Raw genomic sequence first — 24,032 nt, forward strand, 5'->3', positions numbered from 1 at the left:
CTATGAACATTTGTATGCCAACAAATTAGATAATATTAACGGGCACATTCCTAGAAAGACAGAAAACTGATACAAGTGACTCAAGAAGATACAGGAACGCCAGCTCTGAGCAGCAGGGCCCCGGTTCGGATCCCACATGAGGGTCAGTGATGCTGCGCCCTCTACAACTAAGATGGTGAACAGCTCTACCTGGAGCTGGGCTGCCATGAGTCGCCGATGACAGCGTAGGCTGCAGCCCCTGTTGCAGTGGGCTGCTGTGAGCTACTGTGAGCGGCCGGCATCCAGCATGAGCTGCCGTGAGCAGCCCCCCAAAGGCCTGCTAGCGACTACCTCACCTGGGAAGAGCGCAATGATAACACCAACATGGGCCAATGAAGCGACGTCCTCCACAATTAGACTGAAGAACACAAGGACAGCAACTTGTCTGTTCTCCTTCCCCAATTCCGCAACGCTGTTCCCCTCCCCCATTTCGCCAATTTAAAAAATCTTTAAAAGGGCCGGCCGAGTGGCGTGCTGCTTAAGAGCTGGCTTGGGATGCCAGAGGGCCCCAGTTTGGATCCCACATATGAGGGCCAGTGACACTGCCCTCTACAGCTAAGATGCTGAACAACAGCTCAGCCTGGAGCTGGGCTGCCAGGAGTCGCTGACGATGGTGTAGGCTGCAGCCCCTGCTGCAGTGGGTTGCCATGGGCTACAACGTGTAGCCAGCAGCCAGCAGCCAGCGTGAACTGCCAGCAGCTGCGGTGAGCAGCTGACCCAAAGTCATCGACTGATCTGCCTCGCCCAGGAAGAGAGCAATGATGGTGCCAACCTGGGCCAGTGAAGCAACGTCCTCCACAACTATACTGAAGACCAAAAAGGACAGCAACTTGTCTGTTCCCATCCCCCAATTCCCCAATTAAAAAATAAATTAAAAATCTTTAAAAAAAAAGATACAGAAAATCTGAATAGACTTAAGAGACTGAATTAATGATTAAAAAAAAAAAGTCTTCCCAAATGGAAAAGCCCAGGACCAGATAGCTTCACTGGTGAACTCGCCGGTGTTTAATGAGGAATCAACACCAATCCAAAAAATGGAAGAGGAAGGAACACGTCCCAAGTTGTTCTGTGAGGCCATTGTTAACTCAGATACCCAAACCAGACAATGACATTACAGGAAAAGCAAGCCGACCAATCGGAGGAATATAGATCAATTGCAGGGAGGGAGGGATTCCCAAGGAACAGGAGGACACTTGGGAGTGGTGGACTGACTCCCTATCGGAATCATGGCGGTGGCGTCAGGTGTCATGCAGGCAAGTTTACCAAGGGTTTCATTTTAAGTGTGTGTGTTTATTGTCCATTTTCCCGCCACACCAAACGCGGCTGTTAAAGACACACACAAAGAAGATGAGATTGAGGCACCTGTAGGCGCTTTGGGAGACGGTGGCTCCTAGGGCTCAGAGAGGCTGCAGGACCTTAAGGCTGGGAAGCCCCATGGACGCTGGAAGCGGGCCGCCAACGCAGACCACCTGCCGGTCCTGTGAGGGGCCTTAACGACTCGAGTGGGGTAGAGAGCAGTCAGCCAGCTTTTTCCTCGAAGCGGGGATGCGGCTGGGGTCTGCCCAGGGTAGGCATCAGCAATGATCGGGAAGCGGTCGCGGGGAAAAGAGCGGCGCTTTGAAGACTGCTCTCCATTAGCGCGTACTAGACCAGAGGGCAAAGCTGAGTGGGGCGGGAGCGTTCCGTCTCGTTACACACAGTTTCACACCGGCCCCTTTACTCCACGCTTTCGCTGCCAAGTCGGCCCTATAAAATGTACGGGCCGATTTCCGGCGGAAGTAGCGGAGGTACATTTTGCAGCAGGCGTGGGCACCGTGCTTCTTTCCGGCGTTGCGGAGACTGGCTAGAGGCTGCCGTTCTGGTGTCGCATGGATCCTGGCAGCCGGTGGCGGGGTTTGCCCCGCGAGCCCAGCCTCAAGCACTTGACGGACCCCTCTTACGGGGTCCCGCGGGAGCAGCAGAAGCCGGCGCTGCAGGAGCTGACGCAGGCGCACGTCGAGTCCTTCAACTACGCGGTGCGCGAGGGGCTCGGCCACGCGGTGCAGGTGAGTGCGGCGCCTCAGGCTCCCTCCAGCTCCGCGCTCGCCGGCGCCGCTCCGGCAGGCGGAGGAGAGGGGCCCGGCGGGACCGGAGCCGTGCGGCAGGAGGGGGAGGGGCAGAAAGCCAGGAGGCGGAGGACAGGGCCCCAGAGATATGCCTGGGGGGGGGGGGGTCACAGTATAATCCCAAATGATTGTGCTCCGTGATTGTGCCAGGCACAGCGCGGATCTTGGGCTCCAGTCGACCAGGGGAAGATGCATTTGTGGTTCGTGAATTTATGCGGGATTGGGAGCCGTAGTATTTTGTAGAAAAGTTTCTGGGTGCTGTGAGAATGGGGAGGTGGTCCTCCTGGGCTGTGCTGCTCAACCACAGTAGGTTGTCCGTAGTTAATATGCTGAGAGAGCTCAGTGGTACCCCTTCCTCAGTGGAACAGCAAAGCTTCCCCCAGGGAGTGGTACAGAAAAGCAGCAGCCGTGGAAGGGGAAAAACCACCTGGTCACCACCGTCCCCTTTGCATGGCTCTCGTCTCATGAACTGTGCAAATAGCAGCATAAAGAATCTCATTAGTGTCTGGTCCCTGAATCAGGAGATGCTTCCATATCCTTGCTGTCTTAGAATAAGGCCCATTAGTCTTGCAGTGCACATAGAGGATGCAGGGTAAGAAGAGAGCAGGTAAGCTCTTGGGTCAGAGAACAGCTTCGTTTTGTACACGTACGTTTCTAGGACCTTCTAGGAATCTGACACGTGGCAGATACTCAGGTATCAGAGTTAATGCCGTCTAATTTTAGGTATATAGTGAGGGTGTGAGTAGACCGGAAGTAGCTTTAACTGTCTTTTTAGATGTGTCACATGAGCAATTATAGGTTTGTAGAAAACTCAGGGGATTCAGAAGGTTCTTACTGAAAAAGTGACTTGGACATGCAGGCAGTTAATAGTGTGAATTTTATTTCAGGCTATACCTCCCTTTGAATTTGCTTTCAAAGATGAGCGTATCTCTCTCACTATTGTGGATGCTGTCATCAGTCCTCCAACAGTTCCCAAAGGGAGCATCTGCAAAGAGCTCAATGTTTATCCAGCAGAATGTCGGGGCCGGAGGAGTACCTACCGTGGAAAGTTGACAGTGAGTACAAGTGTCAGTGTGTGACTCACACACTGTACATGTCTGGGAATAAGGCTGGCACCTAATAAAGTATAACCAGAATTCTGCTTTCTTGGTACTGCATCCCAGAGTTCCCATCTTTTAAATCTAAAAGCATAAAATCATTTAATTTATGGTCTCCTTCCTCTTTTAAAATACTCATTTGTTCTTGTAAGTCCAGATTTTTTTTTGTCTCTCAAGTCATTATTTTCATTTAGGCGGATATCAGCTGGGCGGTGAATGGAGTCTCAAGAGGAGTCATCAAGCAGTTTCTGGGCTATGTTCCTATCATGGTGAAGTCCCAGCTGTGCAACTTGTACAGCCTTCCTCCCAAAGCCCTCATTGAGCGCCATGAGGAGCCAGAGGTGAGAGCCGTCCAGCCATTGGGCAGCCAGGTGGTGGTGGAAGGGGCCTGAGTGGGAACTCAGTTTTTCTTCCTCTGCTTCATTTTTGCGTCGGCAAAATGGAGTATTAATGTCTTGTCTGATGCTTTGTATGGTTTGTGATGAGTCTCAAATGAGACAATGTTAAAAAGTGACTGTTATAGTAGAGGGTATTATTATGGGGAGAATTCGTAGTTTCCCCAGTTTTCTGAATGGTATACATTTAGAGACATACTTGTTTTTTAAGCCCTCTTAATCCACAAAACTGTTGTCTAAAATGTCTCCTTTGCCAACACTAAGATTCTTTGAGCATATTAAATGCTCCATATGCCTTCGTTTTGGCATTTCTTTTAGCTGTGTGAGGCGGCTTTGCAGTAACCAAGATGTGCAGACTGCTTACAATGGGGGAGCTTTGTTACCCGTGGGAAGAGGACTGTGCTGTCACATCTGGGTTTGACACTCGGCTGCTCCACTTAGCAGTTGTGTGGCTTTGGGCAGTTCAATCTCCTGAGCCTGTTTTCTCTGCTGAAGACAGGCACTGTAGCTACCCCACTCATTGTTGTGAGAATGACATATTATGACAACACAGAGCACCTAGCGTGGCATGCCTGCTTCATGGTAGGCAGTCAGTATAGTAGCTATTTATTACAGAAATGTGACATTGACTGGAGCGATTAAAAATGTTTTCCTATAGTCTGAATTTCTGGTTTCCAGAGCTTTCATATAGTCAACAGTTTTTTACCTTGTTTGGGAAACCATACTTGTCTGGAAACAAAATGGATACCGTTTTTTGTTTGTTTGTTTGTTTTAATTTCATTTGAAAACTGAAGCCATTTTAGGGGACAGAAAAGCAAGTTAAGTCAAGACTGTCTGGTAGGGACAGGACTCTGATTTCCTTCCATACTTTTCTCCCAGGCCCCTCGACCTTTTTCGTGTGCTTGAGAAGACACAGTTTCCCATGGACCCACGGCCCCTGTCACTTGTGTGCCTCTCTTAGCATATTGCACCGCATCCTTGGGAGTGAGGTTGATGTTTGCAGTTAATCGGTGTCACATTTAAAGTTATGTATCTTTGTTTAACAGATGATAATTTGTCTCTTTGGCAGGAAATGGGAGGCTATTTTATAATCAATGGCATCGAAAAGGTCATCAGAATGTTGATCATGCCTCGCAGAAATTTCCCCATCGCTATGGTGAGACCGAAATGGAGAACCAGGGGGCCTGGCTATACTCAGTACGGTAAGCTGTAGTGACTCTTGGAACATTCTTGTAGAAAAGTTTTAAGCCTTTTTTTATTTTTAAAGGAGATGCATCTAAAATTGTTGATGTTTTTCTCACCTATGTATAAATTTTTTTTCTATTAAGCATGTCTGTGTTGAGATCTCATAGTAGGAAACCTACCTTTTGTGATGCTCCATCCCTTTTAAACTGAAAGAATGTCGTGTATTTATGATACTGTGTCAGAAGCTGAAGGCATCGCAGCCACAGGGGGGTGTGGCCCCAGATGCCTGGTCCAGGTACCGTGGCACGCCCCTCCCCTCAGCTGTCTGGCTGACAGCCACCTGGCCTCTGTTCAAGGGCGATTTTGCACCCCAGGGGACACTTGGCAAGGTTTGGAGGCATTTTTGATTGCCAGTCTTGGCTAAACGGTGATTTGGCTCTAATTATTTCTAAGGGTAAAAATAATTCAGAAAAAAACAATGATTGAAGCGGTTTAGGGTTCCTAAGCTCCTGATTGTTTCCACAGGAGTGTCAATGCACTGTGTGAGGGAAGAGCACTCAGCCATCAACATGAACCTTCACTACTTAGAAAATGGCACAGTGATGTTGAACTTCATTTACCGGAAAGAACTGTTTTTTCTTCCTTTGGGATTTGCACTTAAGGTTTGACTTGCTAACTGTATTTCTTTAGTGATGTCGTGGTTTCCTGTGCAGAATGGACAGGTTCTCCTTAGCAGAGTTCATGCTGTGTGAGTTGCCTACTGCTCCATAACACATTACCTTGGTATTTGGTGGCTTAAAACACATCAGTGAACATTTCTTTGTCCCAGTTCCTGTGGGTAGGAATTTGGGCAGTTCTGTTCGAGGTCTCCAGAGGTCCTAGTGAGTTGTCGGGGCTGCAGTCGTGTGAAGGCTCGACTAGGCTGGGGGCCCCTCTTCCACAGTGCCTCCCTCCTGGTTGGCTAGTGAGAGCAGGCCGGGGCAGAAGGCCTCAGATCCCCCTGCTGGGCCTTTCAGTCTTCTCCAAGCAGGATGAGAGGAAACCCTGGTTCAGTGTGGAATGACACTATAAGGCTGAGGATTCCAGGAGGTGAGGCCCACTGGGGTCATGCTGGGGTCTGCTTTACAAGCGATGCTCTTATTCTGGAGTGTTGAATTTAACGATAGTGCAGTGCTAATGTTTCTTGGATGTTAAAAAACTAGGAGAGAATTGTTAATGAATTGGATAATTTAGCCACTATTTGCAATTCACAGAAAACGTTTTTTCTATTCCAGGCACTTGTCGGCTTTTCTGATTATCAGATTTTTCAGGAGCTCATCAAAGGAAAAGAAGACGACTCTTTCTTTAGGAACTCTGTTTCTCAGATGCTAAGGATTGTGGTGGACGAGGGTTGTGTCACCCAAAAACAGGTCCTTCACTATCTGGGTGAACGCTTCCGAGTGAAACTCAGTCTTCCTGACTGGTGTCCAAATGAGCAGGCTGCGGAGTTCCTATTTAAGTGCGTGTACTTTGGCCTCAGTATCCAGGGGTGGGGGTCACTCGTTCTTGGTGTTGATATAATGGGGGCTGCTGAGCCATCAGAATCAGGACAGACCTGGGGGTGGAATCAGTCTGGTGAAGCAGGGGCTGCTTCGTTTCGGTGGCCATCCTCACCACCCTCTCGTCTGTGGAAGTATTTTATTTTATTGTACTTTCTAACTTCTATTTTGAAATAACTTCAAACTTCCAGAATTGCTGCAAAAATAGTACATTGGACACTTACGTTCACAAGGTGTTAGCGTTTTTACTGATTGCTTTACTTCTCTGCACTTAGGTAGATGTTTTTCCTTCTGATCATTTAAAAGTTGAAGGCACATGTGTGCGCTTCTTTCCCCGAGGGAAGGGCTGTCCCGTGGCCTTGGGGACTGTTGAGGGAGCCCTGCTCTACACCAGCACCAGCCATGGGCCGTGCTGAGTACCTGCATGGCCGGGGCAGCTGAGAGACTGAATTCCTGATGGCATTCCACTTTAAAAACTAAGTGACCCTGTAATTGTAGGTTCAAACTGCACAGGTCTACTTACATATGGATTTTTTTCAACAAACATGGTCAGCCTCTGTATCCCGGGTTTCACAACCAGCTATGGATTGAAAACAGCATTTTTGATCCTCAGTCAGGAAATCTGTGGGTGTGGAGGGCTGATTAAATGCATTGTTCTATGCCATTTGTAGAAGGGACTTGAGCACCTGTGGGTTTTGGTGTCTGGGGGGGGTCCTGGAACCATTTCCCTCAGAAGTTGAATTTTTGGGAGTCAAAAGTTAACAGCTTTCAGTTGTGCAGGGGTCGCTGCCCCTAACCACTGCAGTGGTCAAGGGTCAGCTGTAATAGAAATGTAAGCAGCCTGTCACTACCATGTTGGCCAGCAGAGCTCCAGACCTTGGGGCGATATTCTGTTCTTCTACTGATACTGCCTGTAAAGTAAAAAGTGATGTTTTGAAAACGAGCAAGGACTTTGAAGTAAACATGAATTGGTTAGTTGGATGTCAAGTAGTGGCAGCTGAATTGTCTTAAGCTTGTTTCTGTTTTGACAGCCAGTGTGTCTGCATCCACTTGAAGTCCAATACTGAAAAGTTTTACATGCTTTGTCTCATGACCCGAAAGCTCTTTGCTTTGGCCAAAGGAGAGTGCGTGGAAGACAACCCTGATAGTTTGGTGAACCAGGAAGTGCTCACACCTGGGCAGCTCTTCCTCATGTATCTGAAGGTAGGTGCCCTGCCCTCACAGGCCATTGATCTGTGCAGTGGGGTGATGGCCCCCGCGGGCCGTCTTCTGCACGTGTTGTTTCTCTGGGCAGTTTACCATGGCTCTTTGTTCTACTTTGGTTTGTTTACCTAACAGTAAGGGACCTGATCTTGCTCATAACATTGGTGATTGAGTGTAAATGGCCTCTACACGTGCACTGCACACAGTCGCGCTCTGCCCATGTGTCCAAATTCACACCCTCGCTGACATGTCCTTGTAAACCGGTGTCAGTACTCAGTACTTTCATGGTCCTTCACAGACATGCATGGGGTGGTGACACATGGGCATCTCCTGGTGCCCGTGCTCCCAGTTGAGGTCTGGGAAGCGACACTCTGCCTTCTCATTCCAGCTCTCATACTGTGACGCAGGTCTGTTTGGTTTCATGTTTTTCACATTTGTGCTCCGTGTTGGTGACTTCGCTGTTTATGGCCTGCAGGCACCGTGCTGAAATGCTGGTGAGGCTCCTAAAATCATGGAGGCTGGGATGTGCCTGACAAGAAAATGCAACATTGAGTGACATTGCTCAGGCACCAGTTACAGGGCTGCTGGTTGTGCGTTCAGTGGTGCTGAGTCAGTGAGGGTCTTTCCACAGAAACAACAGGCTTGAGTGTCAGTTGACGAGAATGGTGTGACCTGAGACTTGCAGGAACTAATCCTGTGCGTAGCCTCAGAGTTAATTCAGTATTGACAGCAACGCTCCAGAACTCAACTGTCAGTGACCAGAGTGGTGGGGGTGTGAGTGAGGGTGTGAGTGTGGTGAATGTGGACAGTGTTGGCGTGGCACAAAAATGATTTCATAAGGAAGTTGATTTGGTGGTATTTTATATTCTGATTATCCCTAAAAATGATTTAATCTTACAGGTAACAGTGGGTTGGAAGATAAACTAAAAATCTCCTAATTTCTTACCAAGTTATTCTTATTTAAATTTTTACTAAAAGGTAAAAACTTTTATGTCTGTCTGCTTCATCCATAAAATTAGATTGAAAATTTTCAGCAGCCTAGAATTTCCTTGATAAAAATTGATATGAGGCAGACGTTTTCTGTTATTGGTAATTTCAAGTAAACATGTAATTTAAACTTTTTTCTTATTTCAGGAAAAAATGGAGGCTTGGTTAGTATCTATTAAAATAGCTTTAGACAAGAAGGCTCAGAAGACCAATGTGTCCATAAATGCTGAAAACTTGATGAAGATTTTTAATCTGGGAACAGACCTTACAAAACCATTTGAATATCTTCTTGCTACTGGGAACCTGCGATCTAAAACAGGTGAAATTGAACAGTAGGCTCATGTCAGTGTGGGGCTTTTGACAAGGTGCCTGTGTAGCTTAAATCCAATTCTGATGATTAGGTATATTTCCTGTGCCTCCTAGAAAACTAAAGATGGCTCAGATCTCTCAGGGAGGGTCACCTGGACAGGTGGTCTGGAAGGTTGTTGCCCTCCCCATCCCTAAGCTTCTGCATCAGGATGGCCCAGAACACTTTTAAGAGTGGCAGTGAGAGCCAGAAGCCTGGGTTGTTTTTGGTTTTTTTTTTTTTTTTTAGCTGAGCCATCCTGCCACCTGTTGGCAGCTCAGCGGCAGCTCAGCTCAGGCCGGGAGTCGAAACGGCGATCCTGTCGATCAGAGCTCTCATTCTTTAACGAGCTCTTAACCAACTGAGCCACTCGGCCAGCCCGAGCCTGGGGTTTTTTAACGTGATAAATAATGTGCAGGTTGTTTTAGGGCTAACAGCTGCCTGTGTGTTCACCAGCCCCTCTGATGAACACCTCAGTACTTGCTGCTGTGTGACCATCTAGTGTCCCCACCATGGAGGTGCTGGTAGAAAAGCTAAGTGACCAGCTGGGCTGAGACATTGTGAAATCTGGAGGCTTTTTAAGTGCAGCCTGTTTTTGAATGACTTCTGTTTTATCAAGGTCTTGGCTTCCTGCAAGACTCTGGACTTTGTGTTGTGGCTGACAAGCTGAACTTCGTCCGCTACCTGTCCCATTTCCGCTGTGTGCACAGAGGGGCCGACTTCGCCAAGATGAGGACAACCACAGTGCGCAAGCTGCTGCCGGAGTCCTGGGGCTTCCTGTGCCCCGTGCACACCCCCGATGGGGAGCCCTGTGGCCTGATGAACCACTTAACGGCCACATGTGAGGTGGTCACGCAGTTTGTGTACACGGCGTCCATCCCAGCTTTGCTCTGCAACCTGGGTGCGTGATGCATGGGGTGTGTGCGTTTGCATGGCAGACACTGAGAATTCCCACAAGGACTGTTTCACTGTTCTGTGCAGGAACACAGAACAGTTCTGGGCCACTTCCTTGGCTTCTCCACGACGGTCAGGTGCATTCTTCACAAATGAATAGAGGTGAAATTCACATAGTTTTATTTAAAAAGAAAAAAAAAAGGAGAGGTTGAAGTATTTAAAGTATAGCAGCATTTAATATCAGAAGTGACGTTTGGGGTCACTGCCCTGCATCTGTTTGGCTGACTGCTGCGACACTAAGGAGGTAGTACAGTCTGTACCCTGAAGTCCGCAGAGCCACAGCCTTTGTTCCTGGGGGCCTGGCAACTTCTCACTCTACCTTTACTGGCGGACCAGACTGTCTTGTGTGCTGGCCTTCAGGTGCGCTGCTGCATTTCAGTTTATGGTCACTCGTCACAATGCCCCTTTCAGTCTTCTAGTCCTGGGGGTCTCAGTGGTGATCTGGAGATAGGTGTGGTCTGTGGTGGGGTTGATACTCTGAAGCCTCAGCTCCTAGGACTCAGGTGGTAGGTATTCTCAAGGAGCCAGAGGCCACTGGGTTAAGTCACAAAATCCCTGCTAAAAGTAAGTCTGCCAAGGAGAGCGAGGTCTTTCAGAAGGAGCCCCAAGGAAAGGGATTCCCGATTACTCGAGATTCACGGAATGTGATCAGTGTAATTGAAGGTTCTCTCTCTACAGGGACAAGAATCACTTTACCACCAGTGATTATAAAGTGTAGGAAATGCTGGAAAGGAGGGGAGACTATAGAAAGGCTGACAGTGTGTCCGACTGCAGAAGGAGAGATGGGGAGGCCGTGGCACTGCGGAAGGGCTTGGGTGACAGATGACATGGGGAATGCTGACACCAAGCGGCCATTCTGCTTCAGAGACAAGATCATTGGGTGTCTGCAGTGACAGTGCTGCCGTGTGCCCATCCAGATAGACTCTCCAGTCTTGGAAAGGCATCCGGATGCAATGACCCTATCTGTCCTTCCCCAGGGGTCACGCCAGTTGATGGAGCTCCACATCGACCGTACACCGAGTGCTACCCTGTCCTGCTGGATGGCGTCATGGTGGGCTGGGTGGACAAGGAGCTTGCCCCCAGCATTGCGGCTTCTCTCCGGCATTTCAAGGTGACCTTGAGTTGGTGGATCATTGTACCTCTTGGTCTTGTGTTTCAGTCCTCTTCTACCTGCTCAGGTAGCTCCGGGCCATCTAGGGTGGTCTGGGGCTCAGAGGCTGATTCCGAACGTACCCTACATTCACTCTGGTGGCAGTCTTGCCTTGTGTTGACCTCATAGGCTGGAGTCAGTGACAGATATTTGACCTGTACTCCTTTTTTTAGTGGTTTCACTGAGGCCCTAGTCTGTTAACCTAGCAAATTTTAACTTCTTTGTAAATACTGGTGGCACATAGGGACCCTCAAAATATGGACTTCATATTTCAAGTAATAGCAAAGATACACTATATGAGCCATGCCCTGTTGCCTTATGGGTCTTGGAAATACACTTTCAGAATGTTAAGCAGACGCTTTTCCAAGCCTCCTCTCGGCCTCTAGAAGCCTGGCTCTTCGGCGGCAGGATGGATGGCAGTTCATGCATTCTTCTGTTGCATTTTGTTTGGGTTTTTTCAGTTTTGAAAATCGTCTGTCTTGATGTAATTACACTTAAAGAATGGATATTTGGCTGGACAGCATAGAGAACCCCATGTGCCATTGTGAGACCCACCATTGTAATTTGTGTGCTCTGTATACATACGTGCTTATATTTCCTTCTGAACCATTTCAGGGTAGTGTGCAGACATTTCCCTTCTCCATAAAGGTTTCAGTATGTTTTTTCTAACAGGTACTTTTTCTCCCCAGTGACAGTGTGCTTACCAAAATCAGGGTGGGGTGGGTCGGCAGGGTCCACAGTTGGTTCTGAGATTGTCCCAGCTGTCTCGGTAATGGCCTTGCAGCTGACCCTCCGGGTTTGGGACCCAGTCAGGGATCATGTGTTACTTGTACTTGTCATGTCTCTAGTCTCCTTGAGCCTGGAACAGTTCCTCAGCCTTTCATGTCTTGGCTTCTTTTAGTTGCTGTGTAGACTGTCCCTTAGTTTACATTTGTGTGTCACTTCCTTGTGACATTCAGGATATCGTTTCAGGGGCACATGATGTTGGCTTGTCATGCGACGGGTGGTGTTGACATTGATCACGTCAAGGCTGTGTTCTTTAGATTAGTCCACTGCACTGTTGCTGTTCTAATAAGTGATTTCTGGAGCGATATTGGGAAACTATGGAAAAGGCCTTTTACTCCTCACACTTTACCCACTGGCTGATGAGTTCCCTGCGGAATTACCACTGTTTTATCGATGGTGTTTGCTGAGTTCATTATGACTGCGATGGTTGCAGATGGTTGTTTTCTAATGCCATCATTTCTTCTCTTTGTTAGTTGCCACTCTGTAAGGGAGAGCTTTCCTTTTGTTCATTTGTTCGCTTACTTGCATCAGCAGAGATTCATAGATGCTTGGTTTATTTAAAGAGTCTTCTGTTACTGTTTTTTTGTGTGTGTGTTTTTTAAGATTTTATTGGGGGGCCGGCCGAGTGGCTCAGTTGGTTAAGAGCTTGTTCAAGAGTTTGAGCTCTGAGCAACAGCGGTTCGATGCCTGGCCCGAGCTGAGCAGCCGCTGAGCTGCCAACAGGTGGCAGGATGGCTCAGCTAAAAAAAAAAAAAAAAATGATTTTATTGGGGAATCGAAGAAGGGGAACAGACAAGTTGCTCTCCTTTTCTTTTCTTCAGCCTAGTTGTGGAGGACGTTGCTTCACTGGCCCATGTTGGTATTGTGATCATTGTGCTCTTCCTGGCTGAGGCAGATGGGTTGCCGGCCATTGGACGGCGGCTCATGTCAGCTCTTGCCGGCTGCCAGCCGCTCACACTGGCTGCCAGCCATTCAGGGTAGCTTACGGCAGCCCACTGCAGCCCCACTGCAGCCTACGCCATCGCCTCACAGCAGCCCATGCCGTCGCCTCACAGCAGCCCAGCTCCAGGACAAGCTGTTGTTTACCATCTTAGCCGTAGAGGGCGCAGTGTCACTGGCCCTTGTGGGATCCAAACTGGCGGCCCTGCTGTTCAGATCTCACGCTCCCAAGCCAACTCTTAACCAATGAGCCACTCCGCCGGCCCTTCTGTTACTGTTTTTATTTTGATGCTTGTATTAGGTTGGGCCCTCTGGTCCCATGGGGTTTATTTTGTTTTTGTAAACATACATAACAGAATTTAGCATATTCACCATTTTCAAGTGTATGGTTTGGCAGCATTAAGCACACATTGTTGTGCATCCATGCTCTGAACTTTCCATCATCCCACACTGAAGCACTATGCACAAGCAGTGGAAACCCCCCGGCTGCTGGTAACCTTCTGCTTTCTTTCCATGAATTTGACTTTGCTAGGTCCTTGTATAGGTGGAATCAGTCATACAATATTTTTTCTTATGCATCTGGATTATTTCAATTAGCAGAATGTTTTCAGATTTCATCCGTGTTGTACCATGTATCACAGTGTTCTTCCTTTTTAGCTGAGTAGCAGCACGCACACACACAAACACACACCCCACCCCCACCCCACATTGTGTTGATCCGTCATCTGTCAATGGACACTTGGGTTGTTGCCACCTTTGGACTGCTGTGAATCACGCTGCTGTGCACACAGGCATGCAGATTTCTGTTAAGAGTTCCTGGTAGTGGTTATTTGTGTGTACACCTGGAGATGTGATTGTAGTCATCTAGTAATTCTGCATTTAATTCTTTGGCATCTTTGGGGGGAAATTGTAAGGTCTTTCCTTTAGAAAAACTAGGTGTATTATATTACCTTGTTCCCGGATATGTTCATTCTCGAATAACAGCGATGGATTGTAAGTCTCAAATACCAGGAATGAGTCCCACCTGGTCGTGGTGTGTTATTCTGTTCATTTAAGAAATGCTGATACTTTCTTAAATATCAATAATTAAGATTTTTAAATTTCCATTCATGAATCTCCGTTTTATAAAAAGCATGAGTTGTCTCCCTAGTTTTCAGTGCTCTGGGGCAGCTTGGAGTGTCAGGCCATCTGGTGGCTGGCCCGCAAGAATTCCCATGAGGACATCACTCTGGGGCTTTTGGGGAGGGGGCGCTTTCTTGACACCTTTACTTCTAGTGTGGAAATTGGTCTTCTTTAAACTTTCTACCTCTATTGAGGTCTGTTTTGGTGGCCTCCATGTTATCCATTTTATCTTGTTTTCTTGGAGGTATGAAAATAGACCCATGCTTTTAAAATTTTGTTTCAATGTTTTCCCCCCCTTTTCATTTCTTAGTATATTTGTTGACCTCCCCCGCCTTTTTTCTTCTTTTGATTGGTTAAGTATTGGGGGTTTGTTGTTGGTTATTTTTAAAGAACCAAAAATTTTGATTTATTGATTTGAACATCTTTCTGTACTCCACCTTGTTAATTTCAGGTTTTACCTATATTATTACAATTTCTTTACCTGTGCTTTTTTGGGAGATTATTTTATTCCTTTTTTAACTTTTTTTTTTTTAATTGGGGAACAGTGTGTTTTTTCCAGGACCCATTAGCTCCAAGTCAAGTAGTTGTTTCAATCTAGTTGTTGGAGGGCTCATCTCAGTGGCCCACGTGGGGATCGAACCAGCAACCTTGGTGTTATGAGCACTGCATTCTAACCAACTGAGCTAACCAGCCACCCCGACTTTTTTTAACTTTTGATTTAAAAATTTAATTCATTTTCATTCTTTCATTTTTATTGATAATGTGTTGTAAGTCCCCATAAGATGTGATGTATAGGTTTCGTTACTTGTTTTGTGTTTTAATTCCCAGGTAGAAGGGCTTTTTTATTGAATACATTTAAAAATAAAACCAGTATCCCAGTATATTCAGACATCAGAGAGCAGAATTTCATTTAGATGTCTCCACGTACATTCGTGGTTTACCTTTTCCTAGTCTCAAGTCACTACTGGTTTGCCTGGCAGTGGGGCTGAGCCCGCAAGAAAGTAGGGCTTCTGCCGGCTCTGCATATGGGGCGAATGGCATTCTAAGGGGCGATGAGATTGGCAGGGCATCCACTTTGTTTCCTGTGTAATTAATTTCTTAAGATGCTGCTTTTCATCTTTGACCTCCTTCTCCACTCTGCCTGCCTCCTGGGTGGCGGGGGACAGGACACATCACTGTTCTGCTCTGAACTCTGTTTTTGTTGAAAACAGGTGTTGAGAGAAAAAAGAATTGCCCCCTGGATGGAGGTGGCCCTTGTCCCCATGACAGGAAAACCGAGTCTGTACCCAGGACTTTTCCTTTTCACCACTCCCTGCAGGCTGGTGCGGCCTGTGCAGAATGTAGAGTTGGGCAGAGAAGAGTTGATCGGGACCATGGAGCAGGTACACTGCTATGTCATGTGTGACTTCCGCATACTTCTCGCTGCTGCTTTTGTAAGGTGGGAGGATTGTGTAAGAGTGACCAGCATCTGAGAGAAAGCCAAAACTCCCTTCAGCCTCTGAAATCAGGGTCCCTGCCCTCGCACAGGAACTTGAGGGCCCGCTGCCCATCCTGCCCACCTGCCCAGGTGCCACTGCCCCCCACGCCATCCGAAGCTCACAGCCTCTGCAAACTGTGGGCCTGTGCAACTGCTTCAAATGCGCTTCTTCCCATCCCCTTCACACTCGGTCCAGGGGACATGTGGAATATTAAGGCCCACCGTCCCTGCAAGCCGCACTCTGAACCCGGACAGCAGCCTTGATGCCCTCCTCCCCTCCCCCCATCACCCCCCAGATCTTCATGAACATCGCAGTCTTTGAGGATGAGGTCACAGCTGGAGTGACCACGCACCAGGAGCTCTTCCCTCACAGCCTGCTGAGTGTGGTGGCCAACTTCATCCCCTTCTCGGATCACAACCAGAGTCCACGGAACATGTACCAGTGCCAGATGGGTGAGGAGGCATGGGGTGGCAGTCATCTTGGGAGACAAGTTCTTCTCACTGTCTTGAAACCACTTCAAACTCAGAAAAGTTGCAAGACTGGTACAAAGAACTCCCGTAAACCCTTTGCCTGATTCTGTTAATATTTTGCCCCATTTGTCCTGTTTGGCGTTTGAAGGTAAATTGCTGACATAGTGCCCTTTGCCCCTAAATACTTCAGTGTGTGTTTCCGAACAAGGATAGTCACTTGTCTAACCAAGGACAGTTATTAAAATCAAGAAACAACATTGATACTGTCAACTATTTTATGGTCCTTATTCAACTTTTGATCAGTTGTACCAGAAACAAGGCTTATGGCAATTTTTGGTGTGGAGCACCTAGTCTGAGATCACACACTGTGTTTACTTGTCACGTCTCTTTAGTCTCCTTAGAACAGACCTTTGGCCTTTCCCTGTTCTCTCTGGACATTGACATTTTTTAAGAAAAGGGTAATTTATTTTGTAGAATGCTCAATGATTTGGGTTTGTCTGAGATCTGTGGTTCCACTTGTGACGACCACAAGCACCCATGTCCTGGTCACTCCAGTGCTGTCATTCCTGCCTGACAGCCCTGTTTTCACGGGATGTGATTCCCCTTCACCCTGAAAATCTCCCTTAGCGTTTGTTACAGTTGCAGGTTGCTGGCTACAGATTCTCTGAGTTTTTGTTTCTCTGAAATACCTATTTCCTCTTCACTTGAAGCAACTGGATATACAATTCTGATTGGACAGGTTTTTTTCTGGCACTTAAAAGATGTTAACTGTCTTCTGGGTCTCTCATTTCTAACTGGAAGTCAGCAATTATAGGGTGCTTCCCCCTGTGGTAACATGATATTTTTCTGGTGTCTTAAAGATTTTCTCTTTATTCTTGGTCGTAACAGATTAACTCTGGTATGCCCGAGTATGATGTTCTTTGTGTTCGTCTTGCTTGGGGTTTCCTGGCCTTTTTATTTTTAAGATTTTATTGAGGAATTGGGGAAGGGAAACAGTATTACGGAAGGGGAACAGACAAGTTGTTGTCCTTCAGTCTTAGTTGTGGAGGGCACAGTTAGATCAGCGCCAAGTCCAGTCGCCATCCGGCTGCCCATCGGCAGCTCGTGGCCGCTCAGCTTAAGGTACCATGTTCAATCTGTGAGTGGGCATAGCCCACCATCCCATGCGGGAGTGGAACCGGCAACCTTGTTGTTAGGAGTATGTGCTCTCACCAGTTGAGCCGTCCTGCCACCTGTTGGCAGCTCAGCTTGGACGCAGCTCACTGGCCCATGTGGGAATCAAACCAGCGACCCTGTTACTCAGAGCTCAGGCTCTTAACCAAACGAGCCACTCATCTGCTAGCCTTCTTAAATCTATCTTAAAAAGGGGTTTTTAATAAAATTTGTAGTTTTCTGCCAGTTTCTAAAAATAATGCTTCTGTCCCATTTTCTCTCTGTCTCCTGAGATTTCAGTTACGCATCATGTATGTTAAACCTTTGATGTCCCGCGGGCCACTCGGTTTCTGTTCTCTTTTTCCCATCTTATTCTTTCTCTTTAGATTGGATCATTTTTATTGCTCTGTCATCATGTTCAGACTTTTGTGTTCTATTCAGATACTTCATTTTTCAGCCTCGAATTTCCATTTGTTTTTGTTTTTTTTTTAAGATTTTTTTTATTGGGGAATTGGGGGGATGGGAACAGTGCTGGGGAATTGGGGGCAGGGGAACAGACAAGCTGCTGTCGTCTTGCTCTTCAGTCTAGTTGTGGAGGACATCGCCCCACTGGTCCAAGTTGGCACCATCATTGCGCTCTTCCCGGGTGAGGAAGATCAGTCGCCGGCTTCTGGACGGCCGCTCACTGCAGCTGCTGGTCGCTCACGCTGGCTGCTGGCTACACACGGTAGCCCATGGCAACCCACTGCCACAGGGGCTGCAGCCTACGCCATTGCCGGCAACCCACGGCAGCCCAGCTCCAGGCCGAACTGCCGTTCAGCATCTCAGCTGCGGAGGGCAGCATCACTGGCCCTCATATGTGGGATCCGAACCGGTGCCCTCTGGCGTCCCAAGCCAGCTCTTAACCATCGCGCCACTCGGCCGGCCCTGTTTCTTTTTTATAGTTTTTATTGTCTCTGAGATTCTTATCTTCATTGTGAACATATTTTCCTTTACATTTTTGAGCAGAGTTATACAAGAGGTGTTTTTGTTTGTTTGTTTTTTGTTTTTGTTTTTTAAGATTTTGGGGAATTGGGAGAGGGGAACAGCGTTGGAGAATCAGGGAAGGGGAACAGACAAGTTGCTGTCCTTTTTGTTCTTCAGTCTAGTTATGGAGGACGTCGCTTCACTGGCCCATGTTGGTATTATCATTGTGCTCTTCCCGGGTTAGGCAGATCGGTGGCCAGCCTCTGGATGGCCACTCACGGCAGCTCGTGGCAGCTCATGCCCACCGCCAGCCGCTCAAACGCTGGCTGCCGGCCACTCACAGTAGCTTATGGCAGCCCACTGCAACTTCACTGCAGCCTACGCCGTCGCCAGCAACTCACAGCATCCCAGCTCCAGGTCGAGCTGTTGTTCACCATCTTAGCTGTGGAGGGCGCAGTGTCACTGGCCCACATGTGGGATCTGAACCAGCAACCCTGCTGCTCAGAGCTGGCGTCCCAAGCCAACTCTTAACCAACGCGCCACTTAGCCAGCCCCTACAAGAGGTGTTTTAAAATCATTGTCTGCTATTTCCAACATCTGGGTCATCAGGATGTCTCATCTACTGCATTTTTTTCTTGAGTGTGGGTGATAGTCTCGTGCGACTTTGTACGTCTAGTAATCGTAGGTCATATCGTAGACGTTATGAATGATGTTTTAAATGCTGTGGATTCTGTTATGTTCCTCTGAAGAGGATTGGGTTTTATTTTTTATTTTTTTTAAGGTTTTATTGGGGAATCGGGAAAGGGGAACAGACTAGTCGCTGTCCTTGTGTTCTTCAGTCTAGTTGTGGAGGATGTTGCTACACTGGCCCATGTTGGCACTATCACTGTGCTCCTCCTGGGTGAGGTAGTCACTCACCAGCCATTAGACGGCCGCTCACGGCAGTTCACGAAAGCTCATGCCCACTGCTGGCCAGCCCCACTGCAGCCCACACCGTGGCCGGCAACTCAAGGCAGCCCAGCTCTAGGTTGAGCTTTTGTTCACCATCTTAGCTGTAGAGGGCGCAGTGCCACTGGCCCTCATGTGGGATCCAAACTGGGGTCCTGCTTCCCAGAGCTGGCATCCCAAGCCAACTCCTAACCAACATGCCACTTGGCCAGCCCAAGGATTGGTTTTTAGGTTTAACTGGCAGATAACTTAGCTGGACATGGCAGCTAAAGCATGCTCTTGGGACCACTGGGAAATGTCCTATGTGTGTGTCATCTGGACGTCACCAAGGATCTGGACTCGGTTCATGTATGGAATTTGAGGCTCTCCCTTCTGAAACTCCCCCCTTTTCAGTTGCTGTCGTGCTCTGAACTCTGTGCCTTTGTTCTTCAAGCCATAAGACTGGTTTCCTGTCTTAAGTTGTAGCCACTGCACTGACTGGGCCATCAGGCCAAAAAGAATTATAAATTATAAATTGGTTGTATGAGTGCCTCTCCAGGTTCTGTCCAGTGCCCTTAGGGCAGGTGTGTGTAGGTGTGTGTGTGTGTGTGTGTGTGTAAGTAGATCAGTTACTACTCTCTTTCACCCCTTCTCTCCCCCCAGTACTATCCTGTATCCTTTATATCCTCCTTTTCTCTTATCACATTACTCATGTGTCCATAAACTGGTGTAGAAATGTTTGGGATGTGTTCGAAATGTACACACAGTATCATGCTGATGCCTTCTGTCCATTTCCATCTCGGTACTGTTTTCTTAGTCTAGTCATGTTGATCCGGGCAGGTCTGCTTCATTCTCACACCATAAGCTTAACCAAGACAATTTATCCATCCTGTGGCGAATACTGAGTTCCCAATTTCATCTGTCACCGCCATAATCAGGGAGAAACAAGATGCTCAAGTGTTTTCCTGTTGCAGGCAAGCAGACTATGGGCTTCCCGCTTCTCACCTACCGGGACCGGTCCGACAACAAGCTGTATCGCCTGCAGACCCCACAGAGCCCATTAGTGAGGCCGTGTATGTATGACCACTATGACATGGACAACTACCCCATCGGGATCAACGCCATTGTTGCCGTTATTTCCTACACTGGCTACGACATGGAAGATGCTATGGTGAGTTTCACTGAGAGTGGCTCCGTGCTGTCTGTGGTGCATTCACTGGGGGGCCATCACTGTGTCCGCGGTGCCTGGTGTTTGGCGTGAATGCTGTTAGATGGCTAATTCCCAACTGGAGTTGAGTGGCAGCAGTGGGGCAGGCATAAGCATCCAGATATGCACATTCTGTGTGTGGTTCTGCGGATGCTGCAAGAAGGTGAGGTGCCATTGGATGTTCTCTTTGCATCGGTGCACAATTAGGTTTTCGGCCATTTATAAGAAAGGTTTAGTAGTTCACGTAGGTGATAAGAAAATCGCATGTCAGTTGCCCTAAACCTAGCATGATTCTGACCAGTTTTATTTTGAAATCATCACTTGGCTGCAGTCCCTTAAATTGATGATTCTGTGACCTCACAGATTGTGAATAAGGCCTCTTGGGAACGAGGCTTCGCCCATGGCAGTGTCTACAAATCCGAGTTCATAGATCTCTCTGAAAAAGTCAAGCAAGGGGATGATAGTCTGGTGTTTGGGGTCAAGCCTGGCGACCCGCGGACTGCACAGAAGCTGGACGCCGATGGGCTGCCCTTTGTCGGGGCTCGACTGCAGTACGGAGACCCGTATTACAGCTACCTGAACCTGCACACGGGGGAGAGCTCAGTGGTGCTCTACAGGTGAGATAAGGCGCTGAGGGGTCTGGTGGATTGGTCAGTGACAGACTCCATCGTGATAGAATGGGCATTTTCTAAGTGAGGCCACCTGTGCTTTTCTTCTGGTTGGTGTCACATTGATGACAGACCTGGCTCATTTTAAAACTGTGATTCAAACTTGATACTCTCACGCACGTTGTTAGCAATGTCTCCTAGCCAAGATGTCAGGCTCGTTGTGCCTCTTAGGAAAATAAAACAGTGTTAGCCCATGTCACCTGTAAGGTAGGTGTCAGCAGCAGGTCTTCAGAGTAGTTCCCTAATAGCTGTTCAGGGGATCAGAGCTCTGTGGGGACATAACCACCCCCGTTCATCGACACTTTCCGGGGGCCTGCTGTTTGGGCTGGAGAACACTTTGCAAATGTCCTTGTGAAGCCCTGATTTTATGAGTCAAACTTACGCTTCTGCAAGTTTGCACAAACAGCTTGACCTTCTGTAATGTTTCCTAGGAGTAAAGAAGATTGTATTGTGGATAACATCAAAGTGTGTGGTAATGACACTGGAAGTGGGAAGTTCAAGTGCGTGTGTGTCACAATGAGGGTCCCCCGGAACCCGACCATTGGGGACAAGTTTGCCAGCCGCCATGGGCAGAAAGGTATCCTGAGCAGGCTGTGGCCGGCCGAGGACATGCCCTTCAGTGAGAGCGGCATGGTCCCCGACATTCTGTTCAACCCTCACGGCTTCCCGTCACGCATGACTATCGGCATGCTGATTGAGAGCATGGCAGGCAAGTCGGCAGCGCTGCATGGCCTCTGCCACGATGCCACGCCCTTCACCTTCTCAGAGAACAGCTCAGCCCTGCAGCACTTTGGGGACATGCTGCAGGCCGCGGGCTATGATTTCCACGGCACCGAGAGACTGTACAGCGGCATCAGTGGGATGGAGCTGGACGCGGACATCTTCGTGGGCGTGGTGTACTACCAGCGCCTACGTCACATGGTCTCGGACAAGTTCCAGGTCAGGACCACCGGCGCCCGGGACAGGCTCACCAACCAGCCTGTAGGGGGCAGGAATGTGCAGGGTGGGGTCCGCTTCGGGGAGATGGAGCGGGACGCGCTGCTTGCCCACGGGGCATCCTTCCTCCTCCACGACCGCCTCTTCAACTGCTCAGACCGCTCAGTGGCGCACGTGTGTGTGACATGTGGCAGCTTGTTGTCTCCACTGCTGGAGAAGCCGCCGCCGTCATGGTCGGCCATGCGCAACAGGAAGTACAGCTGCGCTGTGTGCCATCGCAGTGACACCATTGACACCGTGTCTGTGCCTTACGTTTTCCGGTACTTTGTGGCAGAACTGGCAGCTATGAACATCAAAGTGAAACTGGATGTCATTTAACTCAATGTGGCCTTTTGGGTCAGGAGAGTTGCCAGATTACAGAATGTGACTAGCTCAGTGGCAATGTGACCAGTTACTCTGCACTTTTTCAAGGTTTCTAGAGCTCACAACCAAGACCTGACAGCCAAGAACTCAAGGTTCCAGTGTAGTTAGTGCTGCATTTGATTTGTGCTGTATTTGTTCACAAACTCGCAAGTCTCCCCTTAAAAAATGGTGCAGTGACAGACAGAAGGGTATGTGTGCAAGTTGGTATGCCACTTTCGACAGGCGGTGGCCACCACTTACTGTCCCATGTAGAGCAGAGCGGTCCAGTACAAATGTCATGCAAGCCCTGTGTGCAACTCTGTGTTTTCTTATGTCCGCATTAAAGTAAAAGCAAGAGACAGAAATGTTTTCCAACAGCCTTATTGAAGCATAATTGTTAGGAAACACTGCAAGCACTTACTGCACACAGTTCACAGTTGGTGATAAACACCTCCAAAAGCCTCCTGTGTCCCTTTGGGTTGTGTTGGGGAAGGTGTGTGTGAGAGTGAGTGTGTGGTATGTGTGAGTATGAGGATGTGTGTGAGTATGTGGTGTGTGAAATGGGCGGTGCGGGGGGGGGGGACCCTGACCTTGCCATCTGCCTTCTGGGTGAACAATGCAATGCTGTCAACAGGCGCAGTGCTGCAGGCCAGCCTGTGGACACTCATCCTGTACCAGCAGGTCCTATGGCCCTGGCCCTGGCCCCGGCCCCGGCCCCCACTGTTTCTGTGAGTTTGACATTTTTACATGCTCTATGACCGGCTTGTTTCACTCAGTGGGATGTCCTTGGCCCACCAGTGTTTGCAGATGGCAGGATCTCCATTTTAGGCTCAGAAATCCACTTGGTGTATAGAGCACATCTTTTATCCATTCACCTCTTCATTGACATTTTGGTTTTTTTCTGTATCTTAGAAATCATGATAACCCTCTATTTTATTTAATGTAATGTAGCCAAAATGCCACATCAACATGGACTATTAAAAGTGCATTGAGGTACTTTGCATTCTTTTTCATAGTCTCTAAAATCCTGGTGGGTGGCAGTGCCCTCCCACCCTCCCTCCCATTGTACTCCACTGTCCTGTTCCAGTGATGGGTATTTGGGCTGTCCTATTCTTGCGTGTTTCACAGCATTGGCAGTACTCCTGTTGTGTACGCTTGTGCAAGTGTAAGATACTTTTCATTAAAAACGTCCCAAAGATTGTTCTTTTCTGAGTATGGCTTCAGATGTCTGCCACTAACAAGGCAGATCAGGCTAAACTGAGAGAAATTATCCATTCGAGGTACATCCTGGTTTGGCTTCACTGAACTGTTGAAAAAAACGAGACACCTTGACTCTCGACTGATGACCCCCACCCCGTCCCCGTTACAATCCCAGCTGGACTCCCCACCGCTCCAGTCTGCCTGCTTCCATCCCACCACTGATGTTGTCTGTTCAAGTCCCTCCAGGTTTTTTTAGCAGCAGTAAAAATGGTAAAATAAAAAATTTTAGCTTTGATTTAAATTACAGATTCACAACTAAGACTGAGACTGGGTCGTCACAGAGCTGGTCCTGTTTCAGCAGTTTCACACAAATTTGTGTGTGTGGTTCTGTTCACTGTTGTCATGTGCAGGTTGATGTGACAAACACAAGAAAGAATAGCTCCATTCCCACAGGCTGCTGTGTGCTGTGTAAAGGGATCCCCTTACAGCCACCCCATCTTTAACCCCTGGCAACCACGAGTCTGCCCTCCATTGCTATGGTTTCATTATTTCAAGAACATTGTGCAAACAGAATCAGTTTGTGACCTCTGAGGTTCGCCTTTTCCACTTGACGTCATTTTCCAGGGTGCATCCCTGTCATTTCGAGTATCGGTCATTTGTTTATTTTTGCTGCTGTGTATCCTCCAGGTGGGTGTGACAGTGTTAACCAGCCTCCTGAGGAGCACGTCTTGGTTGTTCGCCATTTGGGGTGGTCACAAATAAAGCTGCTGTGAACATGTT

The 24,032-nt window shown here is 48.1% G+C and overlaps 1 protein-coding gene across 1 annotated transcript; it reads left to right on the plus strand.

Moving 5' to 3' along the window:
• The first annotated feature begins 1,890 nt into the window (after nt 1-1,890).
• Nucleotides 1,891-24,032, plus strand: POLR1B (RNA polymerase I subunit B). Its single transcript, XM_019662894.1, has 15 exons — nt 1,891-2,084; nt 3,032-3,199; nt 3,436-3,582; nt 4,706-4,838; nt 5,347-5,483; nt 6,096-6,319; nt 7,391-7,562; nt 8,697-8,868; nt 9,515-9,796; nt 10,827-10,960; nt 15,058-15,228; nt 15,620-15,776; nt 19,814-20,010; nt 20,410-20,663; nt 21,146-24,032. Exons 1-15 carry the CDS (start codon nt 1,908-1,910, stop codon nt 22,026-22,028), a joined length of 3,408 nt encoding a protein of 1,135 aa, XP_019518439.1. The 5' UTR covers nt 1,891-1,907; the 3' UTR covers nt 22,029-24,032.

Source organism: Hipposideros armiger, unplaced genomic scaffold (genome assembly GCF_001890085.2).
Source record: "Hipposideros armiger isolate ML-2016 unplaced genomic scaffold, ASM189008v1 scaffold_382, whole genome shotgun sequence".
NCBI classification, from domain to species: Eukaryota; Metazoa; Chordata; class Mammalia; order Chiroptera; family Hipposideridae; genus Hipposideros; species Hipposideros armiger.